Source organism: Fusarium sambucinum, chromosome II (genome assembly GCF_050947815.1).
Source record: "Fusarium sambucinum isolate potato_lamoka chromosome II, whole genome shotgun sequence".
Classification (NCBI taxonomy): domain Eukaryota; kingdom Fungi; phylum Ascomycota; class Sordariomycetes; order Hypocreales; family Nectriaceae; genus Fusarium; species Fusarium sambucinum.
The window spans coordinates 8,935,447-8,950,667 of NC_139293.1; the positions used below are offsets into that span (position 1 = coordinate 8,935,447).

The following is a 15,221-nucleotide window of genomic DNA, read 5'->3' on the forward strand; positions in this document are numbered from 1 at the left end:
TTTCGTTCACTGCAAATTTAACCCCTCTCAAGTGCTGTCCGGACAAAAATTGATGCGATGCAAGTCGTGATGAGAATTGCAGGCCATTACTGTCGACAAAATTCAGAAGAGCCATAACTGTTTAACCGGTGACGGCCAAAAATCAAATCGGTGGATCCAACAAACAGTGATTGACCAGTAATGAGACGATGACGATCTATTTCTCTTTTAAGCGTGCTCGAAAGACTAGGCTAACTGATTGTAGTCATCTCTCCTGTAAGCACATGAGACAGGCCATCTCCTTGCAGGCAAGGCAGGCAACTGATCGTATGTCTCAATTCATGGAGCCAGTAATACTTCTAGATCACTTTATCACTGCATGCCATACAGGCTACAGGGTTTCACAGTAACTTGAACACGTCATACATGGCAGGCCTCAAAATGATCAATCTGTTTACAATCCAATGAAAACAGACTGACCTAAGACTTCATTTACTAAATACTTTACATTCTTTACCTCTAAATTCTAAATGGCTGAAACATTGTGCGCCCCTTGCTCTGGCTTTGTGCAGAGTATTGGAGAAGTTGAGGATGCTGACTGGTCTTCCAGCCTCAAAGTGGCCCCAAACATCCATTCACTTCGATCCCAAGCACGAAATGGCTGTTCTCTGTGTCAGATCATTTACCAATCTTGCTTCTACTTTGGGACAATCTCATGGGAACACCAAGATTATCCTATTACAATATCCGCTTCACCGCTTCGCTTTATTGATCCATACGATGTTCAGTATCATGAATATTGCAAAATGGTCCGTGATATGGAAAAGAGAGATGAATTACCTTTCCGCAACCTCTACCCTAGAGATATTCAGCTTTACATTAATGTCGGAGAAAACGGGAATGGGAGGACTCATTTTTTACCAGTAGTTGGAAATCATGATGCACAAAAGGAAGACCCTCAATACGCCATTCTAGATCCAAGCACGCCCCATGGATTACAAAGAACCATTCAATTAGCCAAGGAGTGGCTGCTTGTATGTCGCAGCGGTCATATTGGATGTGGTAACTCTGCATCCAATAGGACAAACGTTCTGCCAACAAGGCTGATTGACGTTGGGGAAACAATGCCTAGATTGCATATTCCAGACCATGATACCCGGGACATAGAGTACGCTGCTCTAAGTTATGCATGGGGGATTGACCATGCAAACTTTGCAAAGACAACAGCATCTAACCTGAATGATATGAGGACACTACTGCCATGGGACCGGCTTTCCAAGACGATTCAAGATGCTATTGTCATCACCCGCGGTCTAGGCCTGAAATATCTATGGGTGGATGCTTTATGCGTATTGCAGAAAGAGAAGATTAATGATGTTCAGCATATGGAGGATTGGTCCACTGAAGCTGTCAGATTTGCCAGTTATTATCAGAACGCAGTTTTGACCATTGCAGCAACGGGATCCGAATCATCTAGCAGAGGTCTATTCCTTGAACGACCTGGCCTTGAGTTTAGCCCGGAACCTGTGGTCATCAGACAGAAATCGTACTGGACAGGATTTAAAGAATCTACGATCCAACCGCTTCGTCCCAAACCAGGATCAGAAACCGTACATTCAGCATTACTCACTCGGGGATGGACTACTCAAGAAAGACTGTTATCCGAGAGAATCCTTCACTTTGGTGCGAACTGTATATTTTGGGAATGTTCTGGTGGTTACACAAGTGAAATCCATCCTGACCACTTTGTCTCAGCACATGACGACTTTTTTATGTTCAAGAACATCAAGACGTTTAATACTGAACAACTTACGGAGATGTGGTACTATTTTGTCAGTGAATATTCAATGAAGGAATTTTCAATTGGATCGGACAGACTCCCAGCGTTGTCAGGGGTTGCTACACTGATATCTGATACATGTCAACAGAAGTATCTTGCAGGCATCTGGGAGTCTAGTATTGCCGAAGGACTGACCTGGATGGCCGTCAGCACCTACGACATCCATACCGATGATTCAGTCATTGACAAATTGAGTCAAAATTCAGAGCGAGTTCTACCCTCTTGGTCCTGGGCGTCTAACAACGGCCTCGTAGATTTACTTTTCCAACGAAGCCCCTGGGAATCAATGATACAAGTTGAAAACTTCCATTCGAGATCAAAAGGATCAGAGACTTCTGGTCAGATCATAGAAGCACGCTTAACTCTCAAGGGCTTGTTTAGAATGGTAGACTTGTCTCAGTTGAATCTGAGATACCCTCACAATAAGCACACCACGGAGGGATCCAACCACCAAGACACCCACAAGTATGAGCATGATGTCAGATTGGATGGCCCAAAGCCTACCAACCCGATTAGCACTCACCCTCGACTTTGTCTCTTAATTGGGACAATATATGACGTGGAATCAGGACTCAATCCTTGGCATAAAGTCAAAATGGGGGTTGCATGTGTATTGGAACATTGTGGACGTTGTTATGGTGAGTTTGAAGAATATAAACGCATTGGGATTGTAAGTCTTCCGTATGATCAATATTGGTCCAAGGTAAAGGATGTTAGGACAATTGAGCTAGTTTAGGTACAAGGTATTAGTGTTTAGATACACCTCAAAGGGAGTCAGTTTGCAGTGAAGAATAATGGAGTTCCACTATGTCAGCATGACTGATAGGCAGCTATAAGAATTCCTCCATTGGTATTAAAATTGCAGTGAAAGGCGGTTGGGACTTTGGTATGGCCACTATATGTTGTTGAGGAGGTTAAAATTGCAGTGCAAAATTCACGGATCCCTGTTCTAGATACATGTCTAGTGCATTCGTCAACGTTCCGGAGGGCGTTAAATTTGCAGTGAAAGGTGAAAACTGCGGTGAGGGTGGTGATGATGGTGGGCGCAGCAGTTGACGTTGGTCCCCATTGCTTGATGGGGGATAGTATGTTCTTTGTTGAAGACTTGCAATACATGTTGGGAGGGTTAAATTTGCAGTATAAGCACGAGTCGTCGACAATGCTGGGTTGTTGATTCGTGAGGTCATTGGAGGCCGTAGTGAGTGGACACCATACGACACTCCCTACATTCCCATTGCTCCAAGAGTCAGAATGTTTCCTTTGTTGCAGTGCCTGGGGAGAGGTTAAAATTGCAGTGCAAGTCTCTACGCCCCTTTATCTCTGTTGCTTCACCCCCTGGCAGAGTGAAGCTCATGGCCCATGATAAGATGAGTACAGGGTGAGGGGCTTGGGTTGAGTCAAACATGGAGCTTCAAAGGAGACACGACTTGGAACAATACCCCCCAAGATATCTATTCAGATCAACATCATGACAAGGCGATTGAGTATAGTAAACAACTGCATTCATGATCTTGGGACTCCATGACATACGGCAACTGCCATTCGGTCTGTATTCGTATCATGACCACAATTCATGATGGCTTACATAACACATCCCCACCTGAAATCACATCACAGCTAAACCTCCAAAAATCATCACCCATTTTCTCAATCACACCCATAAACCCGCCATGGCCGGAGGACGCAAACCCAAACCCGCGCCTCCCAAAGGCCCACCATCAACACTCGTTCTCGACAACGGTGCCTCTACCATCAAAGCCGGTATCGTACGCGACGGCAAGTTCGACGATCCTCGCATCATCCCAAACGTCATCGCCCGCGACCGCGCCCGCAAAGTCTACGTCGCTTCCGAGATTGAGAAATGTCGCGATTTCGGAGAGATACAATTCCGACGGCCCATGGAGAAGGGGTTCATAGTCAATTGGGAGGCGCAAAAAGAGATTTGGGATCGTGAGATTTTTGAGAATAAGGCTTTTGGGATTGATCCAGCTGAGTCGAGATTAATACTCGCTGAACCGCCAAATGGATTGCCTATACTCCAGAACAATTGCGATCAGATTGTTTTTGAAGAGTACGGGTTTGAGAGTTATTATCGCGGCATAGGTGAGTCGCTTTGGCTTGTCTACACTTCACCACTGACCGGACAGGACCAACGTTCAATGCATACCACGACATCCAAAACATCTTCCGAACTCCCCAAGATGACCCTACCGCGAGTAATACCCCCGCCGAAGCCGTCATGGTGATCGATTCCGGATACTCGCACACGACCATCACACCACTCCTCCGCGGCCAACCTCTACACTCGGCCGTCAAGCGATTAGACGTCGGCGGCAAGGTCCTCACCAACTACCTAACACGATTAATCTCCCTTCGCCATTTCGATATGCGTAACGACACATACATCGTAAACGAGATGAAGGAGCTTTCTTGCTACATTTCACCCGACTTTAAGACCGATCTAGAAAAGTCATGGAAGGGCGCAAGAGGTGATCGACGACCGGATTATTTATCTGGAGGTGGTATCGCCAAAGATTACATCCTACCCGACTTTCATACCCATTTCAAGGGAAGATTATGCGACTACGAACCCTCGCGACATTCGAAAGCGAAGAAGATAGCCAACCAATCCGAAGAAGACGTTATAACGTTACGAAACGAGAGATTCACGGTTCCTGAAATACTCTTCAATCCATCAGATATCGGGATTAGGCAACCCGGTCTGGCTGAATTGGTTCAGGAATCCCTCAACGAACTCCCCATCGGTCTTTGGCCCAGTCTCTTGGCCAACATTGTCGTTGTGGGTGGAAACTCGCTCTTTGATGGGTTTATCCAGCGAGTCCAGAAAGAAGTCGTGCAGCGCGTTCCGGACGATTGTATAGTGAGAGTCGCTAGACCTGCAGACCCGATTACACAGACGTGGTACGGCGGTGCCAATCTGGCAAGTCATCCACACATTGAGAGGTTGGCGGTTACAAAGAAGGAGTATGAGGAACATGGTGCTGCGTGGGTTGCTCGGAAGTTTGTTACTGGGTTGGGGACGTGAGTCGAAGGTGAGATTGGAAGGATCTCTTATCAGACTGACGGGGCTGGGACAAAAGTTCTCTGCGCGATACGACAACATGTTTCACGGGCTCGGCAGGTTGTTGACTGGTGCTTGAGATACACATTTGCTCTCGGGCGTAAAGCCCCCGGCTCACGTCATCCAGGAACAAGGTCAGGTACGGCGTACATCAAATGGCCCGACCCGGCCTGCGCAAGATTTGAGTGTCGGCAGTATGCGCCACGTATACACGGGATGTCAACTCATGGACGTGCGATGAGCATTCGGACCGGTCCGATCCCGCACATTACACCTTGTCTTGTCCAAGCCTTTTGTATTGGTGTTTACCTATCAATGGGCGTCAAGAGGCTGCGACAAGTACGGCAACTGCTTCGAGTACATCACAGGACAAACGGCATTTGTATCAACTTCAATTATTAGAGAGATGTATACTACATAGACACCACCTCATCAATAGGTATCACAATTAATTTACTCCTCAACCCTGACAATAATCTTACCCCCACTAGACCCCTTCTTCAAGCTCTCAAACGCCTTATCCGCCTCCTTCAACCCAAACGTCGAATCAATAACAGTCTTGACTTTACCCTCCGCCAACCAATCCCTCAACTGGTTTAGGTCCTTTGTCTTGTTCACAGTCATGTAACTCACAAACTTGGCCTTGACACCGCCCAAGAACGCAGGACGCACGATACCAGCAGTCAGACTAAGGACACTCTGAGCTGAGACGTGTCCGCCGACGAAAACGTAGCTGCTTCCAGGGAGGAGGTAATCGTTTGACGCTCCGTATAAGTTGGGTGGTGAGTTTCCTACGTTGTCGACGCAGAGACTGAAGACTTGTCCGCGCTTGCGTAGTTCGGCCATGACGTCGCTTGTCTTGTAATCGATGATATCGTCGGCACCCAGACTCTTGCACAGATCTGCTTTACCTGTTGAGCAAGAGACAGTAACATGGCATCCTAGCGCTTTGCCAATCTGAATACCCCAAAGTCCAACACCGCCTGAACCACCATTTATAAAGAGCTTGTCGCCGCTCTTGACATACGGCTGAATGGTTTGATACGCAGTCAATCCCGCAGTTCCCACACCAGAAGCTTGATCCAAGTCCATATCTTGAGGAATAACGCTGTATCCTTCCTTATCGACGACCGTGAATTGGGATAGGGATCCAAATGCCTTGAGCGGGTTTGCGCGCGCAAGAACATAATCGCCCTCTTTGGTGTCGGCGACATCTGATGCGACAGCTACAACGCGACCGCTAAGATCCATGCCTGGAGTCTTGGGGTAGGATGTGATTGCGCGCGAGGCAAGGCCTAGTTCGACGATCTTGTAGTCTGCAGGGTTGAGAGCTGCGCGGGAGACTTGAACGAGGATTTGGCCTGGTTTGAGGGATTCGGGAGTTGGTTTAGGGATTGTGGTGTGGTGTTTGAAGACGGATTCGAAAGTTCCTGGGCTGGCGGCTTGCCAGGCTTGCATTTGTTCAGCCATGTTGCGGTGGTGTAGTAGTACAGATTCTGTGTGGTATTGAGTGTAGGATTTGATGTAGTGGTCAAGTTATGTCGACGATGAGTTTGTAAAGTCAATGAAACAAATTCACATGGGAATTAGACAATGATATCAATGGAAAATCGCTAATGACGTCTTGGAATACGGGAAGAAAAAAAGAGGCGAAAAATTGCGAATGCGGTGGAGACACCGAGATACGTGCCGAACAGACCAGAATGAGCAGTGTTTTCCGGCGTCAATTGAACTGCCGATTTCTTGTGATTATAACATTTTTATTAATATTTTCTCGAACAAAAACCATCATACTTTGACGCCGAACCCATCAATTATTATCTCGACCGGTTGCATTCGTTAAAGTCCATTTGTTGAATGTCATCATTGAGGCTGTCATGACGTGCCATGTCTCAATCTTGTCGCGTAGATACCCCATTCCGACCAGTTTCAATTGACACATGCCTTCACTTGAAGACATGTCTCTTATTTTCCAATGCGTTCATCAATTTGGGCTCATCAATAAACTCGTAACGCAGGGTGGTATCGGTATCGGCGAGTCAAGCTTGGATGTAACTGTCTAGGTCGCAATAGCTGATCAATGCGCCCGGAGTTGTCTTGCAAAAGAGGTTGCGCCCGCGATTGAAGGATATTGAGTTGACACTTGTCAAGCACTCTTTGTCGGCCGAGGAGTTGTCGCGCGTATGTTCTCCGTTGTCGCGTCAATTCGGCCGATGGTACTTTAACTGTAGACGCGTCTGGAGCGCAGGTTTGCTGAGAGTCACGTCATCTGACGATGGCTTCAGTGGATGGGCGTGTTTTCGAGGGGGAGAGCGGTAGTCGATGTGGATAGTCGATTTACCATAACTGAATGGCTGTTGATACTCGGCCTATTATCGCAATCGTTATCTGTTATCCCTTGATCAACTCACATCTCCCCAGATAAACCCATCTCATCTCGTCCCATCTCAGACCCATTGATTGATCAACGCGGGGCTCGTCAACTTTAAACCACAGACGTTCGGCATGATCTCGGTGGGTGAACAAACTGTCGGGTCAGACATGTCAGAGATCTGATAAAAAAAGGGTTCTGTGAAAGATCTCGGTGTTATTATTTTACTGGAGTCCCGTCCCTGTCGGTGGTCCATGATATGGATCGTCTCTCGCTTGACGCAAATTCTGGGGTATGGAGTTTTGGATGGATGCTGGAGTGAGCGCACTAATAAATTGGAGCCCAGTGGTAATCAGTGAATGATCTAGGGTAGATTCCATGCAATTAACTCGTCGCGTTCAATCATCACGACTAGAGACTGATGATTTGTTGTCTTTTTGTAAGCATCGCATGTTGAGTCATGGGATGTCGTAGTAATTGAATGGCCATGTTTAATCATGCCATTGTTCAAAATGTCGGTTGTGATTGACCAACACGTAAACGAAAGCGAATACCACCAAGCAAGTAAACAAAATAAACACACGATGAGCTTGGGCTATGAAGTGATCGCCGTTATTAAAGTCAAAGTTACACTTTATCCTTATTTTTGACCAAACCATAAAGAGAAGAAAAGCATCACAAGACACACATCAAAAAGAGGGTAAACCATGCTCATCAACCACCAAAGCTGACTGCAGCGATCGTTACATGATGATCTTGGCGCCTTGGCAACAAAAGCCTCTGATGTTTACATTTAATGTCAAGATCAATTATGATTTGACTACGGCTGAGATACCAATCAAGCTCAGAATGATCATGTGTGTGTATTAATTGATCTTCTTGGCATTGAACTTTGTGTGTGAATAAACAACGTTGCTATCCAAGAATGGACGTTTCATTGGCGATTGTTGCATGCGGGGAACCATCTTTGTGGTGGGATGGATGATCAGCGAAAAGGTAAGCTTGAGCTTGGGACCGAGACGCAAATCATGACCTGTAGACGAAAGACTACATCTAGCATGCCTACGGTCTGCAGGTAAGAGGCAAATTGATAGTCCGACCGAGAACAGTAGGACTCCCTTCATCTGGTGACATACTGGAATGCTACCACATTCAAGATCCGATCATCAACGACAACGGAAGGACAACTGCATTTGGAAGTTGTCATCCGTTTCAACGCGTGTATTCTCGGAACACGGCTTGTCATAAAATTTGTAAAAAAGAAAAGGAAAAGGAGCTGAATCTCGGCCGAAGAGTTTTCTTCTCAGGATCATCACGAGTACAGTTACACCCCCGGTTTAGGCGTATTTTTCTGACACGATGGCTTCAGAGTGAGTCCGGCCGAGACCCACTTGGTTCTCAATCCGTTTCTGCAAACCACCTTACCACGAGAACCAATTAGAGTCAGCAGTCTACGGGTAAGGTAAGGGGAAGCTGGGGGTGTGTGTCTTTTGTCTGTCCAGAGAGTCAAGAATCTGGGTACAGTTCGGCTAAGCAATAGAGGAACCACAATGGTCTGCTTGGTCATGGCTTGACAACTTTGTTCATTACTCTATCTCAAATACAGTAGCGAATATCCGTAGAGTCAGACATCCTCGTGACCATGGCCACTCCGGAGTCTTCCATACTACCTGATAGAATGGATCGATTCCGGGACCGTGGTTCAGGACGTGCACCCGGTGGCGAGAAAAGGGGAGAAAAAAAAAAGGCGATATCCGATCTGTGACTGCTGATCCGATAGACCAAAACATTGGCGACGATAAATCGTATTATTTTTAGAGAGTCGTACACATGAGTCTAGAGTCACACGTACAAGATGATATGTGTTACCAATTCTGTGCAACATAGGCGCCCCTTTCCGAAACGCTTTACTTTTTATTTGTGACTCTCATGCTCAGCACGGAGATTAGTCAAGTCAGCAGAAGGAATCCTTCACGTAATTAATTTATAAGAACCCGTTTGTATCCGTTTTGACTGTTGGTTCAGCAAAGACGTTACCCAGCGGCTAAGCTACGGAAACGGCGTTTTTTTTTTACCAAGAAATCCATTCTGTGAGTATCCGAGTATCCGTAAGGTAAGTGCATGCGCCCAGAGACTAGACCAATTCCCGGTAATCGTGTGTAGTAATTGATTCATCGTCAAGTGGTGTCACACACAGGCCAGGCCTTGGCTTTTGGGCTGGGACTGAATTACCAGGCTGGCAGGCCCCTGACGTTTCGGCCCGGAAATTATGCATGACAAGAAATGCGATGCGATTCGCGGTGGTCGTGACGATGGTGGCTTACAGGCAGTCAATCAGTATTTACTTGTTGGTTGAGGATTGAAGTTGGCGATATCATCAAATAACCACAATTGGAAGTTCAAATCAATCAGCGACATTATTTTCGGTCAAATAAATCCAACTCGGCCTTTCTCTCGTCTTTTCCCCCGCGTTGTTGGAAAATCCGGAGTACTCTGGGGAGCAGAAACATTCCTCGGTGGTTGACTCGGAGTCACTCTGTTGGTATATTCTGGGGGAGGGGAAAGAGGAGAGCGTCTGGTGTTGTTGAACTGACAGGTGATGAACAACCGGGTTTCCCTAGTTTCCCCGGAAGAGAGGTCAATGAGGAAGAGACTATTACCCCAAAGACCAAAAGTCTCCAGAGTTGACGGTGTTGAACTCGGTCAATTACGACCCATGTCTCCCTTTTCAACAGGGGCGTAGCGCTACCGTTTGCAAAGTATCACCGAGAATGTGCCATTAGGAGGATCCAGCAAAGGGGTTGACTACTAACACTCCACGTATTGTCTGTCTTGTCTTTATTTCCCCGCGTCGGCCAAAAAAGTTGGAGTGAAGGAATTGCTCGTGACTGGCTGAATGCAGTATGTTAACGAGTCTGGTTAAAATGCGGGATGAATAGTATGTGTATGCTTACTGGAAATGGCATGGCATTTCTGATGCTACCACAGATCAGCACAACGCATGCATACCCAATCTGGAACTTACGAGGTGATGTTCAAGATCCATTTACTGAGTACTCAGTGATTCATTGACTAATTAGTTCAATAATTCATTAACAAGTAAACCGTCAGCTTGGGTTCTCGTTCCCGTATCCGTCCGTCAGACCTTGACTCGAATTAGAGTCCTCTAGAACTCTTGATGGAATAAAAGTCAGTACACTCTGCAAGTCCCGTGCAGAACCAAAGGAAATAAACGGCCGGCCTTACTTGCGGCGCTTCTCTGGGACATGTCCCATTCTGGGCTGTTCACCTTTCCCCACCACCACACCCCCGGTTCAGACCGTTATGGGACCAACGCCTGCCCACTAACTGAGCTCCAGCTCTTTTATTTGCTTCGGCCTTACTTCGTAGTAAAAGACGAGCTGGAGGGGGCCGATGGATCTAGACGCGATTCTTCCCCAGATGTGAGAGATTCTAGGCTGGGCGCGTGCGAGTGCAAGTTTTTCTTTTTAATTAGAAATCAGAAAGGAATCATCATTGATTGAAGGAGTCTTTGGACAAGTGATTCATTTGGGAATGGGAGACTGCATATTATCACTGTTGTACAGAGAATAAATGTTGTTATTTCTGTTGCCGTGTCAATATGTAGTATACAGTGAATATTGATGACAATACAGAGTACTGAAATGCATCTATTCATGAATGGGAATGCTATTCAACGGTCATGGCCGTCACTTGTCTCCATCACCATCGTGTTTTGCCATGTTTTATTTTATTACCTTCACACCCTGTCTCTACGGCCTCCTCCGCACTTTAGCAGAGGGCGTGTCTTGTCTAAAAAGGTCCCATGGCCTCCCCAAAGCATCCCTGCTACCCCATTTACCGTGCCCCATGGGCCCCCGGGGACTTATTGCTAGGGGCCAAAATAACGGGTCCAAGCACTAACAACTTTTGCATGCTCCGAGGCAGAGAGGCAGAACAACACTCCCAAAAGTTGTTACTGTCTGCATCTGGAATTGCTCGTGAATAGACAGAGAGAGGGTGTACCAGAGTAGCTAAGTAGGTAAATCTGTAACCTTGTTAGCAAATCAAAAAGCTTGCAAGTGTACCACTTGAGTCAATATTGGCTTAGTTTAGTCCTTTGACACCGTCAACCAGTTGGTAACAAAATGCTTTTGGCTGCAGCTTCCGAACCTTGCCCCATGCTCCCTCTACCCATGCTAACTCATGCCATCGGTAATAGACACAAACCAAAATCAGACTAGACTTTGCACACGATCAGACTCTGGGTTTCTTCTTTTTCTCGTCAGAGATTAAATAGACCTCTTCTGCCCCCTCCTCGTACAACTGTTTCATTCCATCTCATCACAACAATCTCTCTTCTCTCTTCCCCTCCCCTCTCTCTCCTCACATCAACAACAACTATTTATTACCCCCTTCTGCCTGGCCAGAACTAAAACAAACCAGCCACACAACAACAATAACAACCAACAAAATGGGTGTTGAAGACTCCCACCACGCCGACGAGCGACACGGCTCTGTCGCTCTCCAAACTGCCGAAAATGTCGAGCAGATCGAGGCTCCCATCACCTGGAAGGCTTACCTCCTGTGCGCCTTCGCTTCTTTCGGTGGTATCTTCTTCGGTTATGATTCCGGTTACATCAACGGTGTCAACGGCTCCAGCTACTTCATCAGACAGGTCGAGGGTGCCAATGCTACCAAGCTCTCCGAGAGCAACCAGTCTCTCATCGTCTCTATTCTCTCTTGCGGTACCTTCTTCGGTGCCCTGATCGCTGGTGATCTTGCCGACCGCATGGGTCGCAAGTGGACTGTCATTATGGGCTGTGCTATCTACTCTATCGGTGTCGCCATCCAGATGATCACTGGTCACGGTGATCCCCTTGCCTGTATCGTCGTTGGTCGTCTCGTTGCTGGTCTCGGTGTTGGTTTCGAGTCCGCCATCGTCATTCTCTACATGTCCGAGATTGTAAGTCACATCCTCAATTACTCACGTCTCAATTCTAACAGCGTCTAGTGCCCCAAGAGTGTCCGTGGTGCTCTCGTCGCCGGTTACCAATTCTGTATTACCATCGGTCTCCTCCTTGCCGCCTGCATCGTCTACGGAACCGAGAACATGGACTCCATGAAGTCTTACCAGATCCCCATCGGTATCCAGTTCCCCTGGGCTGTCATCCTCGCTGTCGGTCTCTTCTTCCTCCCCGACTCTCCCCGATACTTTGTCAAGCGCGGTCAAATCGAAAAGGCTGTCGACGCTCTCGCCCGTGTCCGTGGTCAACCCAAGGACTCCAAGTACGTCCAGTCTGAGATTGCCGAGATTATCGCCAACGAGGAGTACGAGCGCCAAATCATTCCCTCCACTTCTTGGTTCGGCTCTTGGGCCAACTGCTTCAAGGGTTCTCTCTGGGATGGCAAGTCCAACCTCCGCCGAACCATTCTCGGTACTTCTATGCAGATGATGCAGCAGTGGACTGGTGTCAACTTCATCTTCTACTACTCTACTCCCTTCCTCAAGTCCACCGGTGCTATTGACAACGTCTTCCTCATCTCTCTCGTCTTTACCCTCGTCAACGTCTGCTCTACTCCTCTGTCTTTCTGGACTGTTGAGCGATTCGGTCGCCGATCCATCCTCCTCATCGGTGCCCTTGGTATGCTTGTCTGCCAGTTCCTCGTCGCCATCATTGGTGTTACCGTCGGTTTCAACCACACCCACGCTTCCCCCACTGAGGCCGACCCCGACCGTATGATTGCCAACAACATCAGCGCTGTCAACGCCCAGATTGCTTTCATTGCCATCTTCATCTTCTGGTTCGCCTCCACCTGGGGCCCTGGTGCCTGGATCGTCATCGGCGAGATCTTCCCCATCCCCATCCGATCTCGTGGTGTCGGTCTCTCCACCGCCTCCAACTGGCTCTGGAACACCATCATTGCTGTCATCACCCCCTACATGGTCGGCGAGAACCGAGGCAACCTCAAGTCCTCTGTCTTCTTCATCTGGGGTGGTCTCTGCACCTGCGCCTTCGTCTACACTTACTTCCTCGTTCCCGAGACCAAGGGTCTGTCTCTGGAGCAGGTTGATAAGATGATGGAGGAGACCACTCCCCGAACCTCTGCCAAGTGGAGACCTCATCAGACCTTTGCCAACACCATGGGTGCTGGTGATGTTAAGATCGTCCCCAAGACCGAGCACGACGACCACGTCTAAGCTTGTCTGCACACAGTCTTGTTATTTGTTTGATGTGGAGGAAAGTTTTCTATTTTAATTATACCTGAATGTTTTGAAGGTCATGGTGTTATGATCTAAGATGATGAGAACGCGGAAGTATATGAGAATAATGTGTATATATCTCAGTCAGAATGAAACGAACAAGTTATCTAAATCACTGCCTCTTCTACTGTGACTGTTGACTTTCTTTTGTGCATTGGGTTGGACTTGGATATTGACCATGCCGCTGGCAGACAGTGCCCAATGTCGGCACACTCAATACTCAACGCTCACCTATGAGACGCATTCAGCGCGCTCAATTAATTACGCTAATTATTTAACATGTTTCAATTGCCCAAGGGAAAGGAATCTAATTAACTTGACAAATCCAGTATCACTGGTACCCGCAAGAAATTTGCTCTTACCGCAATGATGTCCAGACCGACAGCTGGACACTCGCCAGTGGTACGAGAAACAAGATTCACAAGAGAAGTCTTATTCTTTTCTTTCAGTGTCTAATTTAAACGTTCAAATTTCCAAGAATTAATATTGAAAGAGGAGGTTGTAATTGAAACTTTAATACAGAGAGCCTTTTGACTGAAAGTATAGATACAGCAGAGGGTTTTCTCCCTAGGAGCATAACCGTGTTTGAGATTCTAAGGAGAGAATTTTTAAATAGACTCCAACGGATAGACATGCAGTTTAAAGTGAAGCTTAAAGACTGAAGTGAAAATAAGATTTATCCAGTGGATTGGGACGAGATAAGGTTGGGAAGGTTTGAGTGCGGATGTGTCGGATAGATCTGGCCATAGAGGAGCTTCAAGTGTCATGCTTGATTAGAGATTATGGTGTAGTGTCACTGAAACCTTGATCTAATCTTGGCTGTGATGGTTCAGTGCTGGGGTTTGACTTCATTTTGTGATGCTATCGTTCTTGCAACCGGATGGCTTTTATTCACTGGTGAAGTTGACAGTTTTGACAGAAGACTTGGCTCTTTTTAGTGCGGATGAAACCTCTTCTTTTGGTAAACCGGAATGAGTTTGAGCAATGAGAAACCGTCTTATTTTCCCAGTCGTCGTTATTTTGGTTGCCTTTTAAGTGTGTAATCTCTCCATCTAAGGTTCTAGATTAGATGCTGGGGCTGTTTTAAGCTGAGGTGCATGCTATATCTATGATCCTCTTCGTAAGTAAGTGGTCCGAAGGTATTCTATGTGTGTATATTTCTGTGATTACTGTCATGTTTTTGCACAAAGCTTCTAAGATAGGGATCAACTCAAGTGGGAGAGAACACAACGCCAAGATACGGCAGAGAAGATGAATCAGAGATGTAGTCTGAAGAACTGTGATGAAATCAATGAGAGCCAAGATAACGAGAGTAATGGGAGATGCATTTGCATGCAATGGTTATGGCACAGAGAACTTTGCATCTGCTGTCGACTGTAAGCAGGGTATGCCTTGCATTCCGAGCTACCTGCAATAGACCTAGCCCGAGATGTAGTCCAGATACCGAGATCCGATTAGGATGCTTAATATAGAAATGGTCAGATGGGCTACTGCAAGCCATCAACACAGCCCCTGTAGCCTTCTCAGTTTTTCAGCTTCCCTTATCAGCCTCAAAAGCAGTGGATCTAGATCGGGAGGTAGAGATGTCAGCTTAATGTTTATCCTTTTCTAGACTCTCGGCACTAAGTTACACATGCTCAAACCGTACAATAGGGATTCACAAGGATTTGACTTCCTGTAGTAA

General features: G+C 46.8%; 4 protein-coding genes across 4 annotated transcripts; 3 read left to right on the forward strand and 1 right to left on the reverse strand.

The window, feature by feature from the left end:
* Positions 1-509: 509 nt before the first annotated feature.
* FSST1_009869 (uncharacterized protein) lies at positions 510-2,555 on the forward strand (the record flags this gene model as incomplete). The annotated part of the gene is made up of 1 exon (XM_083226881.1): positions 510-2,555. The coding sequence occupies one exon, from the start codon at positions 510-512 to the stop codon at positions 2,553-2,555; it is 2,046 nt and encodes a 681-aa protein (XP_083085830.1).
* A 934-nt stretch (positions 2,556-3,489) lies between these two features.
* Positions 3,490-4,865, forward strand: FSST1_009870 (actin family protein; the record flags this gene model as incomplete). Its single annotated transcript, XM_083226882.1, has 2 exons — positions 3,490-3,922; positions 3,967-4,865. The coding sequence occupies 2 exons, from the start codon at positions 3,490-3,492 to the stop codon at positions 4,863-4,865; spliced, it is 1,332 nt and encodes a 443-aa protein (XP_083085831.1).
* Positions 4,866-5,354: 489 nt separating this feature from the next.
* On the reverse strand, positions 5,355-6,371 carry FSST1_009871 (NAD(P)-dependent alcohol dehydrogenase; the record flags this gene model as incomplete). The annotated part of the gene is made up of 1 exon (XM_083226884.1): positions 5,355-6,371. One exon carries the CDS (start codon positions 6,369-6,371, stop codon positions 5,355-5,357), a length of 1,017 nt encoding a protein of 338 aa, XP_083085832.1.
* A 5,375-nt stretch (positions 6,372-11,746) lies between these two features.
* On the forward strand, positions 11,747-13,474 carry FSST1_009872 (general substrate transporter; the record flags this gene model as incomplete). Its single annotated transcript, XM_083226885.1, has 2 exons — positions 11,747-12,238; positions 12,287-13,474. The coding sequence occupies 2 exons, from the start codon at positions 11,747-11,749 to the stop codon at positions 13,472-13,474; spliced, it is 1,680 nt and encodes a 559-aa protein (XP_083085833.1).
* Positions 13,475-15,221: the final 1,747 nt, after the last annotated feature.